This window comes from Mustela erminea, chromosome 5 (assembly GCF_009829155.1).
Source record: "Mustela erminea isolate mMusErm1 chromosome 5, mMusErm1.Pri, whole genome shotgun sequence".
Classification (NCBI taxonomy): Eukaryota; Metazoa; Chordata; class Mammalia; order Carnivora; family Mustelidae; genus Mustela; species Mustela erminea.
In genome coordinates, this window is record NC_045618.1 from 43,455,634 (window position 1) to 43,483,508 (window position 27,875).

Sequence of the window (27,875 nt, forward strand, 5' to 3'; positions counted from 1 at the left end):
TCTCAAACATTTCAAATGTATTTTAAAACCGAATTTTACTGTCAATTAATCATACTTCAATAAAAGTGGCTTTGACAAAAAAAAAAAAGAAACTTTAAAAAACATGAAAAACTTTGAAAAAAAAAAAACCCAAAACCCAGCACCAGTCAATTATAACTTTTGTAACATTTGTACTACTGGTATTATTCATTTTAATAAATCAGAAAGAATATACTAAAGAATAAAGCTATGAAATACGTAAACTAGGGGTTATTCTTAATATGTTTGCTTTACTTAAATTTACTTCATGGAGTTCCTATAATCTTTAGACATCCATAGCAACTTTAAAAGTTGGCTTAATGCATGTTAGAAAGTGGATTTGAATGTATTTTACTTCTTGCTAAATAAAGATATATATATTTAGATATATTCTTACTTTATGGTAACTACATAGATAATAAATTTTTAAATTACAACTTCCTTTTCATCAAGGTAGTAAATTTAATTAACTAAATAACTATGGTGACATGAATAAAGGTATTTACTATTGACAAGAAGGTAGTGATCACTGCCTATAACATGAATAATTTACACAGACTATACTCCACACTCACCAGTGAACTCAAAGCATCGCATACTAATTTTTTTTAGATAAGCCTTAGCAGTCAGGTCATAGGGTTTAACTTTAGCTTTCACTCCAAGCTGCAGGATATTCAGTTCATGTAAAGGCCTTCCTTTCTTTTCTGCTTTTTTCATCAAAGTAATCACAACCTAGAAAAGACCCAGTATTACCACAAACAATTCCACTAATATATGATGAAGGTAAGTCAACTATTTCATAACCATCCAGAACAATATAATAAAAAAATTCACACAATATAAAGATGTGTACTACTATTTGTACCTGGAAAATTTCCTAGTGTTATTAGAAGGTACTTTTATTTAAATTATCTTTAAGGGTTGTATTTATTTATTTGACAGAGAGAGAGCACAAGCAGGGCGAGCAGGAGAGGGAGAAGCAGGCTCCCTGCCGAGCAGATATATTTACTTGTTCAGACTTCTGAAACACTGCCACTATTTTCTAGTGATTGTCAAGGTAAAATTTGAAAAAAAACAAAGTAATTCTGCCTAGAACCAGGAGTTCTAGTCTGATGGACAGCCTTTCATCTGGAAGTCTATATGATAAACAGTCAACCTTACTAATCTTAAGATTTCTCAGGCTTGACACCATTGACATTTTTGGCTGGATAATTTTTTGTAGCAAGGGAGCAGACCTGTGCACTATAGGATGTTTAGTGGTAACACTGGTCTCTCACACTTGTCAGCAGTTCCTTCTCCCCAGATAGTGACAACCAAAAATGTCTTCAGACAGTGTTAAGTATTGGCCTTGGGGAATGTAAATTGCTTCCCCTAATTTCCATGTACTCAGGGAATAATATATATTACAAATGATATTAGAAGCAGCTTATGAGTTTTCTATGCATATATGTTAATGAAGCCCATTTGCAAACAGAATGATTCCTCTGTCAATGTTTTAATTATTAAAGCTTATGCATCTTCAGTTAACTCTAATGTTAATCAGAAAAACAGTACAGTTTTAAGATGAAAGAAATTAGTTGCAAAGCATATATTTCAGATAAGAAAAGTAGAACCCATTTGTTTTAAAGTTTATTATTTTTAACTCAGAGGAAGAACATAACCTCTTCCATTAATGATGAAGGGATTTTGCAGGAAGTTGTTACAAGTCCCTTTATCTACAGTACTTTCTCATATACTCACACCTTAACCCTGCCCGAGCCCCTTTCCTGATCCCCTTTTCTCAGACTCTACTTACTCTTCCTTAAAGGTTCATCTCAAATGTCACTTCCTCCAGATAATCTGCCCTGACACTCTCAGCCTGCTTAGATGCCCCCTCCTTACTATCAGAGACACAAGCTCCTTAGGTACATTTTTAATGGGAGCACTTCCAAAATTTTAATTGTTTTCTTGTTAGAAATCAGAGTCTTTGACTTTTAATTTTGTATCCTCAGCACTTAGCACATGCAATGAATATTAATATGTGAATACAATAGAGGAAAATCCATTTAATATTTCCTCAAAGATCTGCAGATAGAAAGCAGATAGTGGCAATACAACACTTAAAAAATGTAGATATACCATGTTTTGTTCTATCAAGGGTTTCTAAAATTTGCAAAGGATTTCTGTCACTACTTCCTTTTCCTAACTTTCTTATATGGAATCCAAAGCAATCTACACCCCAAGTGTCCTATAATCATTTAGAAAGCATGTTACAGGACATGTTACCATGTTCTCTATGAAATATTGTATACCTCAAATAGAGCTCATCTTTCATAAACTCTCAAATTTACTACAAACTGCACTGCTACATATAAATTATAAATAGCCTGTGTTAAGATTTTTTTCATGCATATCAATAATCTTTAAGTTTTAGTAGAGGTAATTCCAATTATCTATTATTTATTCACTTTACAGAAACAGATGAAAATTACATACCTCTTTGATTTCAAAATTCAGCAGCACATTAATGATGTCTATAGATCTCATTTCTTCCACTCCAGCTGTTAAAGTAACTTGCGAAGTATGTACATCTTGTTTTGCTGTAGAGGTTTCAAGTGGCCCTTTAATTTCACCTAAAGATTTAAAAGAAATTCTTTCACTTCTACCCACACGTTTTTTCCACAAATACTAATTGAGGACATGTATGAGTACTCTGGACCTGTGTAAGCACTGAAAATCTACAAATCAGTAATACATAGCTCCAGCCCTTAGAAAGCTTATGGTTTAGTAGAAGAGACATATACATCTCAAATACAAACAAACAAAAGAAGTGGGCCATTCCTGGTCACATTAAGTAGGCAAATGTTAATAAACTATAGAATACTGCAGAAAATACAGAACATGAAGTTGTTATGGGGAGGTCAAGAAAGGTTTAATAAAGGAGTTATCATTTAGGTAGAGCTTAAGTACCTCTTCACACAGAGAAGACATTCAAGAATAAGGTTAAGAGATTGTGGGGAAATTGTAAATAGCACATCATGATAGATTTTGGAAACAGAGTTTGATACGCTTAAATCATGAGGTGGATAACAAGAGTTAAGGCTAGAAAAGAAAAAAATGGGAGGGATGGTTACAATCTCTTCTACCATACAAAAAAGCAAAAAGAAAGCTATATGAAACTAATATTGTTGTGCTAAAATTCACGTACTCAGAAATGCAATAAAATTGCTTTCTAAACTGTAATAGAGAAAACTAATAATAGCTATTACTTGCTAAGTGCTTACCTCTGTGCTGGTCACTATGCTAAGGGCTGTATACGGATTGTCTCACTTCATTCTTTTATCAGCCCTTCAAAATAAAAACTTTACTGTCCTCATTTCACAGATGAGCAAATTGAGGTTCAAAGAGATTCAGGACATTGCCCAACATCACAAAGATGGCAAATGGTAGATTCCAAACTCCTCAGTTTCACGACTGCCTTTACTCTCAACTAACCTTCAATAACATTATATTAGTTACTAATATTACTGGAGTTAACGTTATCTATGATCAATCACTAACACAAGAATCCTATACCATAAACTGTACCAGAAAACCATATCGAAAACCACTGCTGTCAATTACTAACTCTGAGAAAGACACACAGGGTGTTTCTTAACTATCACCTTATTCCAGCACTCTTCCAGAGTGTGATCCAGGGGAAATAATTTCAACAAATATTTTGCTCTTACAAAATAATTCCTGAAATAGGCAAAGATTCTTAAATAAGAAATAAAAAGCACTAACCACTTTCAAAAATGATATACTGGAATTCATTACAATTAAGTAATTCTACTCATAAAAGACCCATTAATAATGAAAAGCAAATCAGAGGGGTATGATATATCTATGCCTATATCAACAAAAACACATACAATACACAAAACCAACAATGGGCTCATATCCGGAATGAACAAAAAACTCCAATATATCACTAAGAAAAAAAAACTCAATAAAAATAATGGTCAATAGACTTCAATGGTCATGTCATTGAAAAGGATATCCAAATGGCCAGTAACCCTATGAAAAGGTGTCAGTTTCATTAGTAATCAGGGAATAAATAAGAACCACAGAAATACTATTGCATATCAGCCAGGATGGCTAATTTTAAATTACTGACAATATCAAAGACCACGGAGAATGTGAAACAACTAGTAGTCTCATACATTGCTGGTAAATTGGTACGACCATTCAGAAAATCATTTGGTATAATATGGCATAAGTTACTGCAGCTAAATGTAAGCTAACAAATGAGCCTAACCTGTGAAGCTTAACTATAAAACCAAAAGAAGACAGTACATAAATATAACAAAAGATATGTAAAATAATATCTTATAGCATCTTTATTCTAGATGGTCAAAAAATGGAAACAAACCAAATGCTTTCCATCAAAGGTAGAATGGATAAAATAAATACTAATGCATTCGGATGTTGAATATGCACAGGACTGTTATATATAAACAATGAATCTGGGAACACTACATCAAAAACTAATGATGTATTGTATGGTGACTAACATAACACAATAAAATAAACAAACAAACGAATGAATGAATGAATGAATGAACTACAGCTACACACAACACAGAGGAATCTCCCAAACAAAATAATGACTGAAAGAAGCCGAAAACCAAAGAGTACATTCTGTATGACTCCATTTATGTGAAACTCAAGAACAGGCAAAACTAATCTACCTGTGGTATTACAAATAAGGATGGCAGTTAATTCTGGGTGGATTTGAGGGCGGGTGGGTGTTTGGTACTGATTAAGAAGGGGCATAGGGAGCCCTTCTGGGGCAAGCTGGAAATGTTCTATGTATTAACCATGGTAATTACTAGCTAACTGGTATAGCTATACATAAAAATTCAATGAACTGTACACTTAAGATATGTGGTCTTTATTACTGTTTATGCTCTGCAATACAGTAAAAAAATTTTTTTAAATAACAAAAATAGTGAGATACAATTTTTCATTTAGCAATTTAGCAAAAATTTTAATATAGAAAAACAAGCTGGTGGGAGTACAAAATTATTACAAGTTCTAAGGGGAGCGATTGGCAAAATGTGTCAAAAATGTTCAATTAAGTTAATTAAATTCATTAATTTAACATACATTAAGTTAATAAAAATTAAGAACCCTTTAATCAAGTAGTCCTGGTGTTTCCCCTACAGATACATGTGCACTTGTAAAAGTGTATGGACAAGGATATTCAATGCAATGTGGTGAGAGTGAAAGACTGAAAACAATCTGGAATGCCCATCAATACAGATTTGCTAAATAAATTATAATACTTCAAGAGAATTTAATCTAGGAAGCCATTAGAAAGAATAAAACAGATCTACACATAATATATTTACAGATATAGAATGGACACCAAGATAAACTGTTATTTGAAAGAAAAAAGGAAAGTGCAGAAATACATACACATATACACATTTATAGGATAGTGCCATTTGGTTGAAAAAATTGACTACATGTCTGTGTGTATGTAACATACATATATAAAGCAGTTAGGTCTGGTAGTTACTTTGCCTTAAGTCAAAATGCCACTGCAACTAACAAATTCTCTAAGTTTTTACTGCAGTACAATTTTTCAGTATTTTCTTTGCTGAGGGCTAATTTATCAAATATTTCAATTCTTAAAGATATTTTACCATAAAACCTAATTTAAAAATCAGATTAAATATGCTACCATAGCCTGCTGCCAACTTTGAATGTTTTTATTTGTATACATGCAATTTCAATAATTATTCCAGGAATCTACCAGATTTAAAATGCTTCTTTATGGTTCCTCCTAACTTAATACAACTTGGAAAAAGTTCTGAAACTATAAATGACTGTTCCCATAACTAAAGAGAGTCCATCAGCACTAACTACAGTTTTATGCAATATTTAATCAACAAATAAACATCTTCTGTTTTCATGGTAATACAAATCACAATTTTTAAGTATATATTGGCTTATGTCATTTTTATTGTCTGTCTCCCCTGCTAAATTGTAAAATAAATAGCTATGTGGATTATGCCACCTACTGTCAGTCTCTTACCTGTCTTCTGTACTCCTGGTTTCATTTTATTTAAGTCTTCAGTAGCCTCGCCAAGATTTTCTGCTAGTATTCTAAATAAAAGATTAAGATCTTCTTGATTGAGATTAACCTGTGCAATATCATTAAAAGAAAAGATAAAAACATTTCATTTTAAAATGAAACAATTTTAGGAGTGTCTGGTTGGCTCAGTTGCTTAAGCGCCTGCCTTTGGCTCAGGTCATTATCCCAGGGTCCTGAAATGGAGCCCCATGTCAGGCTCCCCTCTCGGCAGGAAGCCTACTTTTCCCTCTCCCTCTGCCTGCCGCTCCCCCTGCTTGTGTGCACTCTCTCTCTCTCTCTCTCTATCAAATAAATAATAAAGTCTTTCTTAAAAATTCCTTTAGGGTGCCTGAGTGGCTCAGTTCATGATCTCAGGGTTCCGGGATCAAGTCCTGCATCAGGCTCTCTGCTCAGCAGGGATTTTGCTTCTCCCTCTTCCTTTACCCCTTGCCCCTGCTCATTCTCTCTCTTTCTCAAATAAATAAAATCCTTTTTAAAAATTCCTTTAAAAATAGATAAAATGAAACAATTTTAAAATAGAAAATAAATTACAATTTACAAGATATTGAAGAAAGCATAATCTTAACACAAAAATTATATATTCACTAGGCACTCAAGTATTTCACTACTTTGTTCATTTTAAAAATGTGATTTATAAATCTGTATTAGTTCCATCTACTTAACTTATATAAATTATAATGAAAGATGATGATTAAAGAGATCATATCATTTTTAAAAAGTAACTAAATTCAGAAAAAAATGAAAATTCTACATTTTTAAAAATAACAACTCCAATGAAATAAAAAGGCTGTCTTTAATATGAAAAGCAAGTTTTTCCCTCAATGCTATGGGGATACTAAAATTAAAAGTATGGGTATAGAACATATAAAATGAGATGCAATATACTAATAATTTATACAGAGATCTCTGCTATTGTGTACATACAGCAAATTTAAAAATTAAACAATGAAGAGGGGTCCAAGATGGTGGCATAGGAAGATTCTGAACTCACCTCCCATGTACACACTAAATCTACAACTACATATGGATCATTCTTCTCTGAGAAAGACCTGAATCCTGATGAATGGCCCCTCAAAGTAAAAGATAAAAGGACCACACTAAGATGAGCTGGAGAGGCAGAGAGACGCACTTCTCATGGAAGAGTGAAGAGTTGTGATCTGCACCAAAGTGAGAAGCCCCCAGAATGTCTGGTTTGGAAAATCAACAGGGTTGACCTCCAGGGGTCCCAAACTGAGATTCCCCTCTTAAAGGGTTTGTCCCAAGACCCAACGAAAAAAAAGCAGTTTGAAAAACACCTAGACTATATTTGAGGGAAATTCACTTGCTGATTTGGGGGCAATGCTGGAGGAGCAGGAAACATTTGAAATACTCATGGGAGACTGACATGCTAGCAGCAGATGCCCTTGTTGTACTCTCCACAGAGCCCACTAGCACGACAGGAGAGCTCAGACAGGGCACCCTCCCAGAGCCTTGCTGGGATGAGTTGGGGAGCAGTCACAACACCTGCTGAGGCTGGAGTGCACTGGCAATTGCAGTGCTCCCTTGCAACCTGCCTGGGCTAGAGAGCAAAACTGTGCTGGAGTTCTCCCACTTGGAGCTAATGTTTGCAAGTGCAGGCAGTCATGACACACCCGTGGCTGGAGCTGGTGAGCTGTCCTGGCATTTTCCCACCCCCAGCCTAAAGTCAGTACACAGACAAACAAGGCACTAGACTGTTTTGCTGCTGAAGCTCATGGGCACACACAGTCAAGACATTTTCCCACTGCCTTTCTGAAGCCAGTGAGCATTCTCTGCAACCTACACTCACAGGTGTCTTCCTAAAGCCAGCAGGATTATGCAATCCACAGAGGGAACACCCAGATCTCCTGGCCCTCCCAGCCAAGAGAACTGGTGTTCCAGAGCTCCACAGAACTGTAACAATCAGAAAGACAGTTCTTGGCAAGTTACCACCCCCATGGCAATGCACAGACAGCAAACTAAAACACATCCTCAGCCTGTGAAAAAGACCTAGTCATTCAACCTTGAGCATCAGCCTACGGGACAGACTTCAGATTTCCCACACATCTAGAGACCAAAGAGGAGCTTTCAGGGTATGAAAGCAAGGAGACACCACCCTTACACAACCTTTTGGCCTCATTACAGCTAGACAAGACTTCCCAGAAAGTTCATATACTCATTTATACACCAATGCAATACACCAATTTCTTCAGTTGTTGCTCAATGGACACATCCAGATCTTCTAGTCTAGTCTAGAGCCCAGCAGAGATTATGACTGCAGTCCCATAAGACTGTATATGTTTGCATATTTTAAAAGCTGTTGCCTGAGGGTCTGACTTCCAATCAGCCTGAAACTAGGTGCTAAATAAAATTCCTCCACTTGGATCCACTGACAGATCTTGGTATGCTCTAAATAGTGAGGGCATACCAATAATAAGTCAGGTGGTTTCGACAACCACAAAAGTTCAAGAGACAACCACAAGCTATGGTAAGGCTGAAAGAGAAGAATCATCACCCAAACAGACCATTCATTCAAGACTGAAAAAAGCAGTTGTTTCACCTAATAAACAGGAACAAACACAGAAAGTCACACAAAACGAGGAAACAAATATTTTCAAACCTCAGAAAGACAAACCTCAGAAAAACACCTCAATGGTATGGAGATAAACAATCTACATGATAAAGAATTAAAGTTATGATCATAAAGGTACTCACTGAACTCAGAAGATAAACACAGTGAAAACTTCAACAAGGAGATATAAAATATAAGAAAGTACCAAACAAAAGTCAGAGAACTAAAGATACAAAAACCGGGAACTGAAAAATACACCAGGGGGGTTCAGCAGCAGACTAAAGGAGAGCACATCAGTAAACAGTGAACAGGAATATAAAGAACAGAACTCAGAGTAACATTTAAAAAAATTTTTAAAATGAAGCTACCTTAAGGGACTTTTGGGACAATAATAAATAGAAGAACATTAACATTATAGAGGTCTCAGAAAAGAAGAGAGAGGAAAGAGGCAGACAAGGTTTTGAAAAAATAATGCCTGAAATCTTCCCTAACTTAGAGAAGGAAATGGACATCCAGGTCCAGGAAGCCTAGAGAGTGCCAAAAAAGATGAACCCAAGGAGCACTATACTAAGACAGACTATAATTAAAATGTCAAAAATAAAAGATAAAGAGAGAATCTTAAAATCAGCAAGACAAAAACAACTTGTTAAGTTCAAGGGAAACCCCATAAGTCTACTGGCAAATTTCTTAGAAGAAACTTTACAAGCCAAAGGAGTAGCATGACATACTTAAAGTACTAAAAAAAATTTCAACCAAGAACACTCTACCCAGCAAGTTTATCATTCAAGTAGAAGGAGAGAAAAAGTGTTTCCCAGACAAGCAAAAGTAAAAATAGTTCATAACCACTAAACCAGTCTTACAAGAATGCTAAAAAAAAGACTTAAGATGAAAAGAAATGGCACTAATTAATAAAGAGAAAACATACGAAAGCAAAAATCTCACTGGAAAATGTAAATATATAGTAAAGGTAGTGGATTAATCACTTACAAAACTACAAAAAATGTTAAAGAACAAAAGCAGTAAAAATAAAACATGTAAAAAGGGACATCAAAAACAAAGTCTGTAGGGGGTGGGAAGAGTTTTGGATGTGTTCAAATTTAAGTACTACATGTAAAAGAATGAAATTGGACCACTTTCTTGGATGGATGAAAGCCTTAAATGTGAGACCTGAAAACCATAAAGGTCCTAAAAAAAGGGGGGAGGGGGTTAAGCTCCTTAACATTAGTCTTAAAGATTTTTCCTTAGATCTGACCCTAAAGACAAGGGCAACAAAAGGAAAACAAACCAATTGAAACTATATCAACTAAAAAGTTTCTGCATAGATAAAGAAACCATTATTGAAATGAAAAGGTAATTGACTGAATGGGAAAAGATATTTGCACAACATATATCTGATAAGTAGTTAATATCCAAAATATATAAAGAACTAATAAACTCAGTAATAAAAAAACAATCTGGAGCACCTGGGTGACTCAGTGGGTTAAACCCTCTGCCTTCGGCTCGGGTCATGATCCCAGGGTCCTGGGATCGAGTCCTGCATCGGGCTCTCTGCTCAGCAAGAAGTCCGCTTCCCTTCCTCTCTCTGCCTGCCTCTCTGTCTACTAGTGGTCTCTGTCCATCAAATAAATGAATAAAAATATTTTAAAAAACCCAACAATCTGGTTTAAAAATGAACAAAGGATCTGAATAGACATTCTTCCGAAAGACACAGAAATGACCAACAAATACATGAAAAGATGCCCATCATCATTGCTCATCAGGAAAATGAAATCAAAACCACATTTAGATATCACCTCACACCGCTCAGAATGGCTATTACCCAAAAGATGAGAAACAACTAGTACTGGCAAGGATGTGGAGAAAAGAGAACCCACAAGCCCTGTTGACAGGAATGTAAACTGGGACAGCCACTATGGAAAACAGTATGGAGGTACCTTAAAAAACAAACAAACAAACAAACAAACAAAAAACCAAAAAAACAGAACGACCATGTGATCCAGCAATTCCACTACTGCTTTTCTATCCAAAGAAAACATTCAGGCCTAATGATATAAGTCAGAGAAAGACAAATACGGCATGGTTTTCTTATATGTAAAAATTAAAAAAAAAAAACAAAAACCAGGCTCATAGATACAGAAAACAGATTAGTGATTCCCAGAGGCGAAGGGGAACTGGGGTATGAAATGGGTAAAAGGGATTAATAAGTGAAAACTTCCATTATAATTTAATGTCATGAGGATGTGATATATAGTATGGAAAATATATTCAATAATATGTTATTAACTTTGTAAGATGACAGATGATAAAAGACTTAACTTTGGTAACTATTTTGCAGTGTATATAAATGTTGAATCACTATGTTATACACCCAAAACTAACATTGTTTATCAATTGTACATATATACATACATACATATATAAATGTTAAGTAACACTTAACTGAAGATTAAATTCTGCTAAATAATAAACATCTTTTTGGACAATATCTCATTGAAACTTTTTGTATGCCAATCAGAAAATATTTCACATATTATATTGATTTATAATAAGAAAGTCTTCAGAATCTAAAACTTGAATAATGACTTTTTTTCACTCATATACTTACATTCATTGACTCAAGATGTCCTTTAATTTCTACAACAGGCACTTTGTGATACCAAGATGCAGCTAGATTCCGATTTACAGAAAATTCCAAGTTAATTGGTTGCAAGAGCTGAATATCAGGATGGGAGATGCCTGGCTGGATCACCGTCCTGATTAAAAATATAATTGATATATATGCATAAACATAGAAGGGAAATGCAGCCTATCATTAAAAAGACATAAAATCAAAAGTTGCTGCTCTAAACAGTGATTTGAAACAGTGCTATTTAAATATTTTCTAATCTCAATCAACAGTTCACTTTAAGGACAGATACATAATGAGCCCTTCTTTAAACAGTAGGTCACACAGGGGTTAAATTTTAAAAAGAAATTCATATTGTTGAATATATGGGGGAATCATCAAATACAGCTGTACAAGGACTAGATTTGTATTGTACTGAATATATGTATATATTGTATACATGTATACATGTATACAGAGATTTTTTTTTTTTTAAATGACAAGATGAACAATATTTTCTAAAGAGTTTGAAAAAGCTCTTCCATGTAGAATTATTTTCTGGACATGCCTTATAATTTTCCTTTTTCATTCAGGATAATAAAATCTCCTTGGATGGGGTAGAAAATGATTTTAAAATGTATTGTATAGAGACTTTCATGTTCATCTGGTAGGAGCTCTACAGATACATCTTTACATACAGAGATACTTACAAAAATACACAAGCTCAATTAAATCATGAGGAATCACTCAGACAAAAGCATACTGAGAGACATTCCATGAAATAACTAGACTGTACTCTTCAAAATTGTCATCATCACAAAAGACTAAGAAAGACTGAAGAACTATTCCAGAGCAAGTACCTATCATTATAAAAACCCCCCTCGCTATTATGGGATACTGCCATACGTGATCCTGGACCAAGGGGAAAATTACTATAATGGACACTACTGGAACAACTGGTACAATTTGAATATTGACTGCTTATTAGATATTACTGTCAGTGTTAAATTTCCAGAATTTGAAAATTGCAACATGGATATATAAGAGGATGTATGTTCTTGTTCTGAGGAGACACATGCTAAAACATTTAGAGCAAAGGGCTAAAATGTTTATACTCAAAAGGTTCAGCAAAAAATGTTAAACTTTCAGTTATAAAATAAATTGAGTTCTGGGGATGTAATGTACAGCAAGGTGACCAGCTAATAACACTGTATTGTATATTTAGAAGTTTCTAAGAGAGTAGAACTTAAAAGATCATCACAAGAAAAAGAATCATAACTGTGTGCTGATGAATGTTAACTAGTCTTATGGTGGTGATCATTTCACAATATATACAAACATTGAATCATGTTATACACATGAAACTAAGAAAATATATAAATTTCATCCCAACTGGAAAAATTAAAAAGATGTTTTAAATGATAATAATATGCATAGAGTTAAAGCAAAAGTAAACAACTGATGAACCTAGGTGAAGGACTGTTAAGTCTGTCCATGGTAGTATTTCTGGAATTTTTCTGTAAGCTTGAAATTTTTCAAAATAAAAAGCTGATTAAAATATAAACTATTGAGGGGCCCTTGGGTGGCCAGACCGTTAATATCTGCCTTCTGCTCAGGTCATGATCTTGGGGTCCTGGGATAAAGCCCCACATCGTTGGGCATCCTACTGAGCAAGGAGCCTGCTTCTCCCTCTTGCCAACCTCTGCTGATGCTTTCTCTTGCTATCACTTGCTCTCTAATAAATAAATAAATAAATAAATATTTTTTAAAAATGAATAAATAAATAAACTGTGCAACAGAACCACTATCGGTATGAATTTCAATGTACACAAAATGTCATGGAAAATGCTACATAATACTTAAATCCATAATTATTGCAATAGAATATACCTAGAGAGCTTGAGCTTTGTTAGCTGCACGTCCATTCTATCAATTACTGGAGGGTTTAAATAGTCTTCCCCAGACACCAGACTAAACTTATTTTGAACTCTGATTAGCCCAAGATCGACCACTACTGCATTAGTGGAAATGGAAGATTGTGGGATGACTATAACTGGTGCTTTCAGATCAATACTGATAGAAACACGAAAACTCCTCTGGGCAAGATCTTTCACACTTCTGGCAGCCTTTTCTGCAGCCTGAGCAGTGGCAGCACTTACAGCCTCTTTGGCTGTCTGGAAATTGTTCAGGAAGTTCTGTAGACACAAAGTATAAAAGGAGAAAACGACAAGCACGTCATTAATAATGCAATCTTTTTTATCTATGCGCTATTTTTTGATACATAACTTTCAATTGAGTCTTATTTATCTAGAATTAGGAAGCAATCACTGAACATTCATCTGTATTTATGAGTTACCTGATAAGGACTAAGGATATCTGGCTGAGGAAGGGAAGTGGGGATAAAAACATTTTCAGTATTTCCTTGAAAATTTGGTTTCACTATGTTAGCAAAAAATAAGTCTAGTTCCAGACAAAAATCATTAAGTGACTCAGATTTCAGCTGTTAAAAAGAGGTTGTGACCTCTACATTAAAACATAAATACCATCTATAATCAAAACAATGCACATCCTGAAACCCAAAGTTGTAGGATCTGCAATCACAACTATCAGACTTACTTGAGTATTTCTAAGTTGAAAAATCAATATATAAATAGAGATTTTACCAGAAGTGACATGAGGAATTTATGAAGATACACAATCTGAATACAGCCGACATTTAGTGATACCACTCCATCCACTTTGGACATGTCAGTATAGGACTCTCCCTCAGTAGCATCTGGATACAAATCCAAGTTAAAATGAAAAACTTCGTTTCCCATTATTGATACAGCCTGAAAAGCAGAGATTTGAATGTACTCTGTCCAAGAGAATAATGACAAAATACAGTTTCATTTAAAAGGGGCTTACATTTTTAATCATTACAGAAGCAAACACTTATATATGAAAACATATTTCATTAATATCTCTTAAAGTATATTTAAAAATAAAATATCATATTTAATTATCAAAACATATTAGCTATCTACTTATTACACCTACTTTTTTATGGACTGTCTTAGGATCAACATCTGTGACAATAATATTTTCCAGTCTGGCAAATAGTGACTGTTTTCTTGACTGAAGAGAAAGAGAAGAATCAAGACCTAAAAAAAAAAAAAAAAAAATTATATTATTACAATTTCTAAAGACATACCATAATAAGATATTAAGATGTTTCTTCTCATTGTATAATTTTATTTGGGGATTATTTTTTTAAAAATTTAACTATATTTGAACTCCCAACTGATAAATAAGTTGCAATATTATGTATTTTTATTGTTATAAACAGTGAAACCTATAAATTCATTTTTAAGTCAATTACCTAAATTTTCAACCTTCTGAAAAAACTACACCTAGAACAAATTGATTATCTTGGGGTTTTAGGAAATCCTTTATATCTTATATCCAGTCATTTACACAGAAGCTTTAAGTTTCATGAATCAAATTCACTATAGATACACTGCCAGCTTGGAAAGAACAACAACAAAAAAGTGATTTTTTTGGTCTTTAAATTATTCAAGAATTTCATTAAACATACTCTACGTTTCTAAGATCACAATGTTTTGAAGGTTGAAAAAGAGATTACTTTTAGAAGCTTTTGCTTAAAAGAGCATAATGGGCTCACAGTTTTTCTCTTCAGTATAAGGTTGTTTTGGATTTGTACCAAGATAAAGCATATTCACAGACCTTAACCTGAATTCTGGATTGACATCTATCCCAGCTCATCAACAGCATCCCCACATGGACATTAATATCTCTTTTCACTTCCAAGACAACTCTCAGAAAGATTCAAAATACTAGTATGTGTGTTTCAATTGATGGTCAGGTTCTGACCAGCATCTACACCCCAAAGGGCAAGGAAAACATGCAATTCAACTATGTCCTTAAAAAAAAAAAAAAAAAAAGGCAATCAGGTTCTTTTCCACAATATCTGGAAAAATTTGGCCCATAATAGTCTGATAATACATAAAAGGAAAATTAAAAAAAAAAAAATTATCCAGGTTGCCTGGGTGGCTCAGTGCGTTAAGTAAGCCTCTGTCTTCAGCTCAGGTCATGATCTCAGGGTCCTGGGATGGAGCTCTGCACTGGGCTCTCTACTCAGCAGGGAGCTTGCCTGCCCCCTGCCCCTCTTTCTGCCTGCCTCTCTGCCAATTTGTGATCTCTGTCTATCAAATAAATTAATAAAATCTTTAAAAAAATTATCCAGTTTTCACAGCTCAGAGTCCTCCTTTACATATTCTTTAACATTTTTTTTAAAAGTTATCTTTTAAACAATTTTTAACAGTGTGAAAACTTTTACCTTGAATCTTGATTTCAGCAATATTGTTCCTCTCATCGCAAACAGTGACACAGAAAGCATTCAATTTGGCAAACAGCCTGAAGTCAATAATGTCCCTATCTTTAGAGGATACAGCCACTAAAAATAAAACAAAGCATTCTATCACGTGGGATTCTAGTAATTCAAACTCTATTAAAGATTTCTTCCTCAAATTAAGTGATCCACAGTTCTGTTTTAAGAAATCATAAAATTCTCAAGTTGTTACAGATTTCAAATATCTTTTCAATATCTTTTCTTTCAAATATCTTTACATATTCTGTATAGTTTCATTTTCGTAATGATATATGTTACTTTAATAACTTAAAAGCAAGAAAAAAACCACAAACTAAATAACATAAAGACACTGAAACTCAGAGAAGCTAAATAATGCACCTTTGGTCAATTAATTTAAGTAGAAGAGTCAGGATTTAAACTGAATTCTTTCTGATTCGCAACCTGGGCTCTTCTTCAAGTAGATGCTACCCCTGCACCGCTAAGCTCATGTCTCTGGGTCTTATTTATAAATAGTTTCTTATTTGCAAAATGGAAGGGAAAACTAACCCTCTGTGGAGCCTCTTCAGGAGCCACTGATAGGAAGAAGAGCTCAATGTAAATATGGGTTTTCTTCCCTATTATCCACCTAAAGTATCCCCACCAGCACCAAAGAACAAAAACGGGTTTGTTTTTTTTTTTTTTTGATAAACAGTACTAGTTACCTTTGCCTTACATAGCAGTTATCCACATATGATTTTGTTTGAAGAAAAGGACAGAAGTGGGGAAAATGGCACACAAAAGACTGAACTAAATGACCTCTAAGATTCCTCGTTTCTCTCTAGAATTCTAACATGCTTGTTAACAAGAAACGAAGTGTCTTTCATACCTTTCTGTAGAGCTGAATTTTTTTGTTGCTTCTCGTCTGAAATTTGTACTTCTTTGGAATCACTTCTTTGGTCATTGGATGGGATTATGGTTGTCAAGTAATTAATAGAAGACAGAAGAGCTTGTGTTTGCAGCAACAGATTTAAAGATGAAAAAGCCACCTACAAATATTTTAAAAAGAAAATTTTTTTTCCAGGCCAATTATACCTATAATATCCATCATGCACCTGACAGGCTTCTAGCTAGGCTTATATTACCGCTTCCACAGCTTGGAAGGAAGAGAGATGAGATCAAGATTTATAGCCCAGACTCCTTAAACTGAAATATATGCACAGTAAATCACACTTACACACACTGAGTTCCTATGAATATCAAAGTAACCTAATTACTCCATTTCCCAAGCATAATTAACATGGAGCTTATGATCTACTTGTCATGGTCATCTGATACCCATTATGTTTTTGGATCTTCACAGACTCTTTATTATGATTACATAAAACATGTAAATTAGATCATGAAACTCCAAAATCACCATGCATTAATACTAGGTCAAGAAATGACTTCAAATGTGATATTCATGATATTTAAATATAAAAGTACAATTATAAGGGAGTTCTCAATTACTAAATTGTCTTCTAAAACCACAATAATGGTCTTATCATTTAAATAGATAGAAAATATATCTCATAGAAAAATGTTTTTTTTTTAGAAAAATTAGTTACATTTTTAAAAACAATGACTCCAGAAAGCTAAGACACCATAAAAATTGCTTTCAGAAATATGTGGTTTTCTAATAACAAATGAAAAAATTTTAAAGATCTTTGCCTACATAAAGGAATTTCATTTTATGGCCACAAAGCACTAAATGTATAATAAAAAACTATAAAAAGGAAGGTTCACAATATTCAATAGATTCTCCCATCTCTCAAAAGTGTAACCGAAAATTCCTATCTAGTTATTTTTTTAATGTAACCCACAACTAAAATTTTGCCTTCTCTTCCTCTACATGACTATGTTAATGTGGCTCTAGAAGTATTCAACATCTCTCCTTGTATTTTGCGTACTTTCTTCACCCTGCATTAAACAGCATTATAGAATATGATTTGTTTAAAATCCTGTTGTTTCTTTGTAGATCAAAGTTCTGTCATCTAGAGTATTCCCTTTATAAGAAATAATTAGGATGTGCTACAGTAAGTTAAAACATCAGCTCTATGATACTCAATGATAAATATAGAGGATGGTAGGTATCTATGAGATTAATTCATAACTTTTATTGGATGTTGATAATTTCATCAAATTATATAGTCACTATTCCCCACAGGATACTAGAGCCTGCCACAGTAAGTTATTTTCAGATAAGATATATTCTATTAACAAAATTTCTTACCTTAAGTGTTTGTTCAGTTTTTTCAAAGGTGGTTTGAAAACTAGGTCCACTCTTATCAGCCTAAAAAAAAGAACAAAAGTTCTAAAGAAGTATTTATGACCAAAGTAAATAAATCACTTATATATAATCTTTATTTTTGATATTATTCAGAACTATAATTTATGTATATAATTAATTATATTGTCATTATTTTAAGTTAATAGCCAAATTATTTATTGTTACAGTACTGCAAATTTATTCTCCTCTTCAAATACGGAAGACCACAATAATATTTACTTCTGGGAAACTACAGCTAGAGACTAGAATTAAAAATTCTGTTGATGGACATCTAGGTTCTGAAGGCTAGTAGGCTTAAAGGTCATCTAGCCCATCCATCACCTAACCTTGAATCCCTTTGTAACTTTGGGAAATCTATTTTAGGTTCTCTCCAGTGAAAGAAACCTCATTTTCTTTCAAATTTAATCTTAAGAGAAATTTGATTTAATTAGATCTTCAATCTAAGTCAAAAATCTATCTCCCATCATAATTATCCATTGTTTCAAGTTCTCTCTCTTGGGAACACACAGTAAATTCAGTTCTACCTCTCGTGAGAAGGCTTCTGGCTAGGCCAATTTCTCGGCTGGTTTTTTTTGGTTTTTTGTTTTTTAAGATTTTATATATTTATTTGACAGAGAGAGAGTGAGCATGATTGGGAGAGTGCAGGGTGGGGAAGGCAGAGGGTAAGGGAGAAGCAGACTTCCTGTTGAGCAGGGAGTTCAATGTGGGGCTCAATTCTGGGACCCTGAGATCATGACGCCAGCCAAAGGCAGATGCTTAACAAACTGAGCCACCCAGGCGCCTATCTCCGCCTTTTCAATGAAATAAACTTTTTATGCTCTTCTTTGTGAGAGAATCAATCACATTATATTTTAATTTTTATCTACTTGCCTATCCTCCTACAAGTCCATAATATCCTTGAAAACAGGGAATGTTTTTCATCTTTATATCCCAAGTGCCTAACAGAACCTGACAAAGACATTCAAGAAATAGTTGTTGAAAAAAACCAAAAAAACAACAAACAAACAAACAAATAGTTGTTGAATGATTAAACAAATCAAACTAATCTCGAATGAAGCTAAATACCATTACTTCCTTTGGCATTTCTGATATTATACCTTTTCAGTCCCTTCACAATCCTGGCAGTTCTCTTCTGAACCCAATCAAATTTGACTTTATCCCTTTTGATGAAGGACACTCAGTCAAATATCACCTACATATATAATGACGATAAGCAGGTGAATATGCCCCAAGAGATAGGAGTGCATCCTGTGTCATCCCAAGCTTCCATCTTTGGGGATCGGGAGCTTGGTGACTTCTTAATGGTCCTACTTTGTGCTTAAGTGAAAGAGAAAGTGTAACACGAAAATGGAAAAAGAAACAGTGGATATCCCTGTGATTAAAACCTATGACAAACACCTAGAGCATTTACTAATCTGCTGTCATCTTTTTCCTTCCAGAAGACAGTTTAGAGTATAAAATAAATATGTAAACATTTTATGTCCCTTACCTTAACATATTCTACTTTTAAGAGATCTAATCCAGGTTTATCAGATGAGCTAATCAGGTGAAGGGGTTTCTTTCTGGATCCTAGATTTAAAAAAAAGAAAAAAGTGTTTCAAATAAATTGCTCTTTTTTTAAGATTGGAATTTTCTGTATATCTTTATCTTTTTAAAAAATGTTGTTAGTTAAGCTGTAAAAGACTATCTGCACATATTTTCATGCACTGGTGAATAAATAAAGCAATCTAAATACTGATCTTACCTTTAGCATCCAGCTTACTTAAAAACATGCATATTTATTTTCATTTGATTTTATATCTGTGTTCAAAACTAATCAATACCTCCCTAGATAATTTTTAAGGACCTATGTGCATTTGTATGGCAGTAGAAAGACTACAAGTTTAAGAATTAATAAAAATTAATTCTAGTTCATCTCTACCCTTACTAGGAGATACTCAACTTCAGCTTTCTCAACTATATAACAAGACTGAACTACAAAAATATGTAATACCTTATTGAGTTATAAAATTCTAGGAATATTTCATTCATATTGAAGAAATTTAACTAATTTTCCTTTGTTTAAGCTAAGAGAGAAGGCTTATTAGAAAAGAAAGTATTTTCTAAGGGAGGGGAATTGCTAAATTTCTTTTAATTTAAAAACTACAGGTATACTACTAGATGTCCTCTATATTCTTCACATAGACATACCAAGGAACTGCCTCAAAAAGCTTTGAAGAAGTAATTTATGCACCATTTTATCCATCTGTTATTATTTGCAGTTCTGTAATTCTGCTCCTGAGAAATCTCAGAATTTTTACTTCACCTTCAAGGACATAACCTTCCCTAAAGGAAAAAACAACCTAGCAAATTTTTACATTTTCCTCTCAAGAAGTAATGTAAACTTCACCCAAACATAGTACTTACAGAAACTGACTAACATATAAATGATTTTTCTTCTAAACTGAGATGTTTCAGTTTCAACTATTAAAAAATAACAGAAATAAGACTTTATATTTGACTAAAATGTTAGGAAAATATTAAGTAATTACTGTAGATTCACCCATTCCATCATTCCTCAAATACCTAATTAGCACACAAGATGTACACTGAAATAAATAAACCATAAGAGCTTCCAAAATAATGAATTTTATCTTTCATTCTAGCTTTTATAACCTGGTACTGCTTCTGATATATAAACACTATTCAACAGAAAGAACAAAGACTTTAATATCATAAGATCAGAGATAAATTCTAGACTTTGTCATTCATAAGATGCATGGTCTGGAATAAACCACTTAATCCCTCCTTATTTGACCTATCTTTGTAAAATGAGAATAATATTCCATATATAAAGGAGATTTATATGGACTCCCTAAGACAGTAGATCATAGTACTTAAGAATATAAACCCAGGAGCGCCTGGGTGGCTCAGTGGGGTAAGCCTGTGCCTTTGGCTCAGGTCCTGATCTCAGGATCCTGGGATCAAGCCCCGCATTGGGCTCTCTCTCTGCTCAGCAGGGAGCCTGCTTCACCCTCTCTCTCTGCCTGCCTCTCTGCCTACTTGTGATCTCTCTCTGTCAACTAAATTTTTAAAGAATACAAACCCAGACTTCCAAGATTTTAATCATGGTTTGGCCACTAACCAGCAGTATGACCCTGGTTATATTATATAAAACTTATGCCTTAGCTTCTTCATATGTAAATTGGAGATAATAACATTGTCATAAGGGTTAAATGAGCTATTATTTATTAAATTCTTATAACAGTGCTATTACTTACTATAAAGATTATTAGATACACAAGTGTTTCAGATACTCAAAGTGATATTGTATTTATTAACCATTATTTCTATTTTTATGACTATTACCTTGAATTTCATGGTAATCCAAGCTGATTTTCTTTAAATAAGATACCACATTTATATCAAATGTTCTCATTGTAGCCTCTGTTCCTAAATGAGTAACATTACATACTAGAATTGTATCTTCTTCTTTCTGTTGTTTGGTAAATTCCAAAACCACCTAAAAGATCAGAACAGACAATAAAAGCTTGATGAATTTTAGAATCATGCTTAAAAACAAAATTTTTCTTCATATAGATCATCATGAACATAATAGAAGCTTTGTTCATACTTTCTTACTACCATAAAGTTACTTACTATGACTGGAAATTATCACCTTAAATTCTGTTGTTCAGAATATAACTATAGCTACTAAAAATCATGATATAATTTCACATCAATTATTGATTTACTTTTCTTAATTTAGTAGAAATGGGTATGTATGGAATCTTAGTATGTTTTTCTTAAACCTATCATGTTTAGATATTTAAACCTATCATGTTTAAACCTATCATCATGTTTAAATCATGTGTGTTGATTAAAAAAAAAAAGCATTCCCATTAAAGTAAAAGGTAAGACAGGGTATTTACTATTATAGTACTATTTAAATTTATTCTGGATATAACAGCCAATATATTTAGCCAATCAAAAACAAAACATTTATGTGGTAATTTTTAAAACATGGAAGTTCTTTGATACTCCATCAAGAGATAGAGATCTTTGTCTACTATCTTTGAATTTAAACAGGCTTGTGACTATTTCAATCAACACACTACAGAGGAAGCAACACTATAATAAATTCCAATGATTAAAAAAGGCCCATAAAACTTCTACCTGGGAATGCATACTGAAGGGAAGCTAGCTGCCATGTAAAAACGTCAACTACCCAGAGACTGCCATGTTCAGGAGGCCATGAGCAGGCACTTCAAATAGTCCCAGCTGAGTTCCCAGCCAACAGCGAGTATCAAGGGCCAGTCTCATGAGTGAGACACTTCTGAGATCGTCTGAGGCTTCAGGTCACTGTAGCTCCAGCAAATCTGACTGCAACCACATAAAAAACTATACACAAAAATTACTAAGCTGGGAGGTGCCTGGGTGGCTCAGTCGGTTAAATATCTGCCTTTTGCTCAGGTCATGATCTCAGGGTCCTGGGATCAAGCCGCGCTCTTAAAAAAATTGCTAAACTGGACCCTTCCACAATTCCTAATCCGTAATACTCTGAGTGCAAAATAAAACAGTTGTTTTAAGCTATCATGTTTTGGGATAGCCTGTTAGGTAGCAATAATAACCAGAACAATGTAAATACTGAAAAAAAGCAAAAATAACACTACTGGCAGTGATATATACTTAAGAAAAACTAGGAGTGTCAACTGAAAAATAGAAACAATAATATAGTGTAATAAGATATTCAGTACAGAGTTGTTATACAAAAATAAATTTTAGAGAAATCAATGATTTAAGTGAAAGCAATGAAATCATAAAATAATATATTAAATTATGGGTAAATATTTTTGTTATCAAGGAGAATTTTCTAAACATGCACTAAGATATAAAGAAAAATTTTAATATATTTTACTACAGCAACATTTAAAACTTCAAAATGGCAAAAGAAGTCAAATTGGGAAAAACAGAACCATTTTTTCTTAGATGATTCTAATTATCATTGTTTATCATTTTATTCATTCAATATTCCATAAAATATTTATTGGACATCATCTACCATGTACAAGGCCATGCCAGCCACTAGGAACATCAAAGTGATCAGGACAGACAAGGTCCTTGTCCTGATGGAGCTTATATTGTAAGAAGAGTGGGGAAGAGTGAAGGTTCCTTGTATTGGGTGGTAAGCCCTTTCCAATAAGATGGCACTTGAGCAAGTATCTAATAGAAGTAAAGAATCAAATCATAGAGAAAAAGGGTGTTGTGTTCCAGGCAAAACAACAACAACAAAAAAATCCAAAAAAATACCCCAGCAAGCACAAAGAATATGCTTTGGTATATATAAGGAAAAACAAAAGGGAAGTGTAAGCTCCATAAGGCAACAACTTTGTGCTTGCTGCTGTAACTGCAGTATGTAAAACAATGCACTCCATGATGACATTTGATGAATATTTGTTGGAAGGATGAAAGAAATGCGACTGGAGCAGAGTGAGCAAGGCAGAAGAGAAGTGAAGATGAATCTAAAGAAGTCACACGGGGTTAGCCACATGCCATGTAAGGCCTAGCAGGCCATGGGAAGGACTTAACCCTTTACTCTAATTAAGATGGAGGCCAGTGGATGGCTGTGAAATGACATGATCTTTTTAAAAGGATTATTGCTCTGAGGGCTCCTGGGTGCTTCAGTCAGTTAAGTGTCCAACTCTTGATTTTGGCTCAAGGTCATGATCTCAGGGTCGTGAGATCAAGCCCTGCATCAGGCCTGGTTCTCTCTCCCTCTCCCTCTGCCCATCCTTCCCCCAACTCCTCACATGTTCTCTCTCTAAAAAAAAAAAAGGGGGGGGGGGCGCCTGGGTGGCTCAGTGGGTTAAGCCACTGCCTTCGGCTCAGGTCATGATCTCAGGGTCCTGGGATCGAGTCCCGCATCGGGCTCTCTGCTCAGCGGGGAGTCTGCTTCCTCCTCTCTCTCTCTGCCTGCCTCTCTGCCTACTTGTAATCTCTCTCTGTCAAATAAATAAATAAAATCTTTAAAAAAAAAAAAAAAGGGATCATTCTGGCTACTATGGTGAGAACAGAGTACTTCATGGAAGCAGAGAAACAATTATGAGGCTATTGCACTAGTGTAGGCAAGACGGTGACTTGGACAGTGCAGTTAAAAAGAAGAGCAATCATTTGAATGTATTCTGAAGTTAGCGTCAAGGAATTTTCTGATATTTTAGACGGGCATTTGAAAGAAAAAGAGAAGTCAAAGAAGGCTAACGATAAATAATATGTATTTCCTTTAAACAAATACCAATAATACTTAGAGGAATTTATATACACAATTAAAATCTGTTATTTCCGACATTACATTTTAGGACATGATCTCACACTGGAATATAAATCAGTCAATAAGAAACATCTTTTTATACCTTTGTGCTTTATTATCAAAGCAGTGCATATTTATTATTAAAAATTTAGAGTACATGGAAAGGCAAACAGACATAAATAAGAAACTATAATTCCAATGCACAGAAATAAATGCTGTCCATCATGCATTCTCAAAAAAAAAGCTGCATGTGTAATTTCTAAATAGAATCATGATGTCCTTGGTATTATAATCTCCTTTTTTTCTCCAAAATAATGATATTTTGTAACCATCTTTCCATATCAATATTACTTTTTATTACAAGATTTTCAATGGATATAAAGACATGCTAAAAATGTAGGTTGTTTACACTTTTCTGAATTATAAACATAACAATAAGCATATTATTTAGTTTAAAAGTAAAAAAAAAACATTAATTTAAACATGCCATAGAAATTTTCTATAGAAAAGAAAATCTCATTTAGGTATCTTGAGCTTTTCCAGAATAGATTAGATATAGATCACTCTCATATTGGTTTTTACAAAGTAACATTTCATTTTCTTCGAACTGTGGGTATGTTAGGAAGTAGGGAAGACAGAGTATCATATTTTAATATATTTAGTGTTTGGATCTATCATGAGACAGTTTACAAGGATAGTCATGACAAACATATATTTATTTATGAGCAAAACAAAAATATATACCTCTTTAATTTCAAACTTTAGTAAAAGATTAATAAGCTCCTCATTTGGGGTCTCTGCAACTTTTTTAAGTTCTGAACTTCTCACACTTTTACCGGTCTGTGTATCTCCATCTTCAGCATCAAAATATTCATCATCAGACTCTAAAAAACATATTCAAATTGAAAGACTGTCCACTGAAAACTGTATAAAACACTCAAATCTCTCAAAAGTAAAATTCATTTATTAGATAAAATCTTCATATTCAGAATCAGAATACAGTTACAATGCTTTTCGAAGTCCCACCAAGTGACCCAAACTGGTATGTGATAATCATATATTAAAGGCTGAACCACCCTATCATTTTTTTCTTCAATAGTTCTGTTTTTCACTTCAGTTCCCTCATTCAACACTCAATATAAATAACTGTTGGGCATGACTCCATTTCTGGATTCTCTATTCTGTCCCATTGATCTATGTGTCTGTTTTTGTGCCAGTACCATACTGTCTTGATGAATCACTAAATTCTACCCCAAAATTGATAATACATTATATGTTAACTAACTTGAACTTAAAGAAAATTTAAAAGTGACTCAAAATGACTCTGTTGGTTAGTAGAACAACTAGAACTAAACCAGTGAATTGTTTTAACACTTCCAAAATTCCTTTATTTTCTGAAAATTTTATCTCTAAATACAAATTTATATAGACTTAGTTTAATAAAAAACATTTACTTTCCTTACCTGATTCTAGTCCATCTAGCAACAGTGAAGTACCAAGTAGGTCTTTTGTCCTATCTGAAATAATAGGAATTGAGGATACCTAGCAAAGAATACAAAATGTTTTCTTAACATACTGATTTAGCAGGATCAAATGTACATAAATAAGAAAAATATTGAAAAAGTAGTGGAGGATAGAGAGAGATGGAAAGACATACACACACAATACACAAATCTTCCAACAAAGCACATTATACAATCAACTAACTAATGGCTGGCTAGTGTTTACTATTTATTAAGACTCCACCTGTATTTATAAGGGCAGACTATGTACTACTCGTAGATAAATCTACTTATCATAGTGTGTCATTCAGTTGCTGTCTCTGACAATACTAACTGTGCATCTGTATTACAGGTTCCCAGAAAATGGTATCAACATTGGTAGGATCTCTCAAATTTCATTTCAAAGTAAATGGAAATTCAACACTTATTTTATGCTGTAAAGATCAATTCCCAATTAAAGTTATCTACAAGTTTTAAGTCTAATGTGTAAGAAAATTACACACAAATTATTCTATTTTGTAACATTTTAAGGAAGATTTTTATATCTAATTTTACTTAAACACATTTCTTCCATTTGTGAAAACATCTTTTCCTTTCACTTACGTATTTTTGTTCCCTTTGTTCTCTAACGCTGACTTCCTACCACCACTCTAAACAGTACTGAAAACAGGCTTCAAACTTCATCTATTCAATGTCATATGTGCTTTTGTGTAGAATCAACATTAAACTTCAGAAGTATACCAAATACATGAAACTGGCCCTAAAAAATATTTAAAAACAAATTAACTCAGAAAAGGTGAAAAACATCACCATATGCAAATGTAAAGATGTAGCACCTTTATTATATCCATTTACCTGTCTCTCGGGAGACTCTGCAAAGGATTTCTGTGGCAAGGGTATACTGTTAACCAAACAGAGCACATCTTTCATCTTCTGGTCAGAAATTCTCACATGCACCAATGGAAGTCCTCCGGATACTTTCAATCTAAAAATACAATTTAACTGTAAGGTTTTAAGGTCCAGCTTCTCTCTATTATGGAGGGGCAAACAGATTAGAGACTACACTGTGGACTCAAACTCAAAGGACTCTGGACATGTTTTAATCTAACTAATGCCTCATTCAATAAATATTGTCAGAGAATGAGGTTCTATGTAAGCCAAGTTTCCAGATAATTTTTTTTAATGTATCCCTCTTTAGCAGCCAAATTTTTTAAAGTTAACTAATTTTTATGAATATTTTCAAACACAATGTCTAATTTTTAAAACCACTATACATTCTTTATTTCCTGGCAAAGATTTTACATTATACATATCTAAGAGTATCTACTCCATCACTCTCTATCCCCTAGCCTTGTCTTATTTCCTTTTCTAGTACTTACCAGTACCTGACATGTCATATATGTATTGCTTATTTTATGTCTCCTGAATAAAATATAAGCACCCTGAGGACCTCTGTTTTACTCACTGCTGAGTTATGGCTGTGCTTTCATTAGTTACTTCTGGGCACTTGCTTCTACTCTGCTTCCCTACTCAGCATAACTCCTAGGTTTATCTTTCATAATAGGTTTGTGGCACCCGTTTGCTGCTCATGAAGTTCCTTCCAGTTATTGCTTATCTTTGACTTGCCAACTATGCTGTGAAGAGCTCAAGTTGACAGATGCCTAACCATTATATGAAGAATGTTATTGTGTATAATGCACAAACCAAAAGAGGCCAGTTGGCTTTTCCTGTCTCAAAATACTGAACTTCCTACAAAAGTACTCTGTAAGTTGAAAGCACCATAAATATGTAAAGATGCTTCTTTGTTATTTGTGAAACATTACATAAAACTAAAAGCATCTCTGAGAGAGGGACTGGATGAACTCTCCCACCTAAAATAACTACAAAGTTGGACAAAATACACAAAAAAATAGTTTAAAAGACACTGGACATTAGTCAACAAAAGACAGATGATAAATGGAAAACAAATGAGGGAAGACCTAGAAATACCCCAGCTTAATGACTAAATTATTTCAAAATGTGAGTGGTACAGTAAAGGAGTATTTCAAGAGAGATTTACAACATTAAATGCCTATAGTACAAAAGAAGAAA

General features: G+C 33.8%; 1 protein-coding gene across 4 annotated transcripts in view; it reads right to left on the reverse strand.

The window, feature by feature from the left end:
* VPS13C (vacuolar protein sorting 13 homolog C) overlaps nucleotides 1-27,875 on the reverse strand; it is a 188,236-nt gene that overhangs the window by 88,023 nt on the left and 72,338 nt on the right. For all 4 annotated transcript variants that reach the window (XM_032342736.1, XM_032342735.1, XM_032342739.1 and 1 more), the window contains 15 exons: nucleotides 26,640-26,769; nucleotides 25,746-25,824; nucleotides 25,027-25,166; nucleotides 21,345-21,498; nucleotides 19,486-19,565; nucleotides 17,940-17,999; nucleotides 16,554-16,713; nucleotides 15,656-15,772; nucleotides 14,356-14,459; nucleotides 13,980-14,147; nucleotides 13,207-13,511; nucleotides 11,317-11,464; nucleotides 6,083-6,191; nucleotides 2,494-2,630; nucleotides 594-750 (listed from right to left, as the gene is read on the reverse strand). In XM_032342736.1, the coding sequence (XP_032198627.1) occupies nucleotides 594-750; nucleotides 2,494-2,630; nucleotides 6,083-6,191; nucleotides 11,317-11,464; nucleotides 13,207-13,511; nucleotides 13,980-14,147; nucleotides 14,356-14,459; nucleotides 15,656-15,772; nucleotides 16,554-16,713; nucleotides 17,940-17,999; nucleotides 19,486-19,565; nucleotides 21,345-21,498; nucleotides 25,027-25,166; nucleotides 25,746-25,824; nucleotides 26,640-26,769 (2,048 nt within the window). The remainder of the gene's footprint in view (nucleotides 1-593; nucleotides 751-2,493; nucleotides 2,631-6,082; nucleotides 6,192-11,316; nucleotides 11,465-13,206; nucleotides 13,512-13,979; nucleotides 14,148-14,355; nucleotides 14,460-15,655; nucleotides 15,773-16,553; nucleotides 16,714-17,939; nucleotides 18,000-19,485; nucleotides 19,566-21,344; nucleotides 21,499-25,026; nucleotides 25,167-25,745; nucleotides 25,825-26,639; nucleotides 26,770-27,875) is intronic.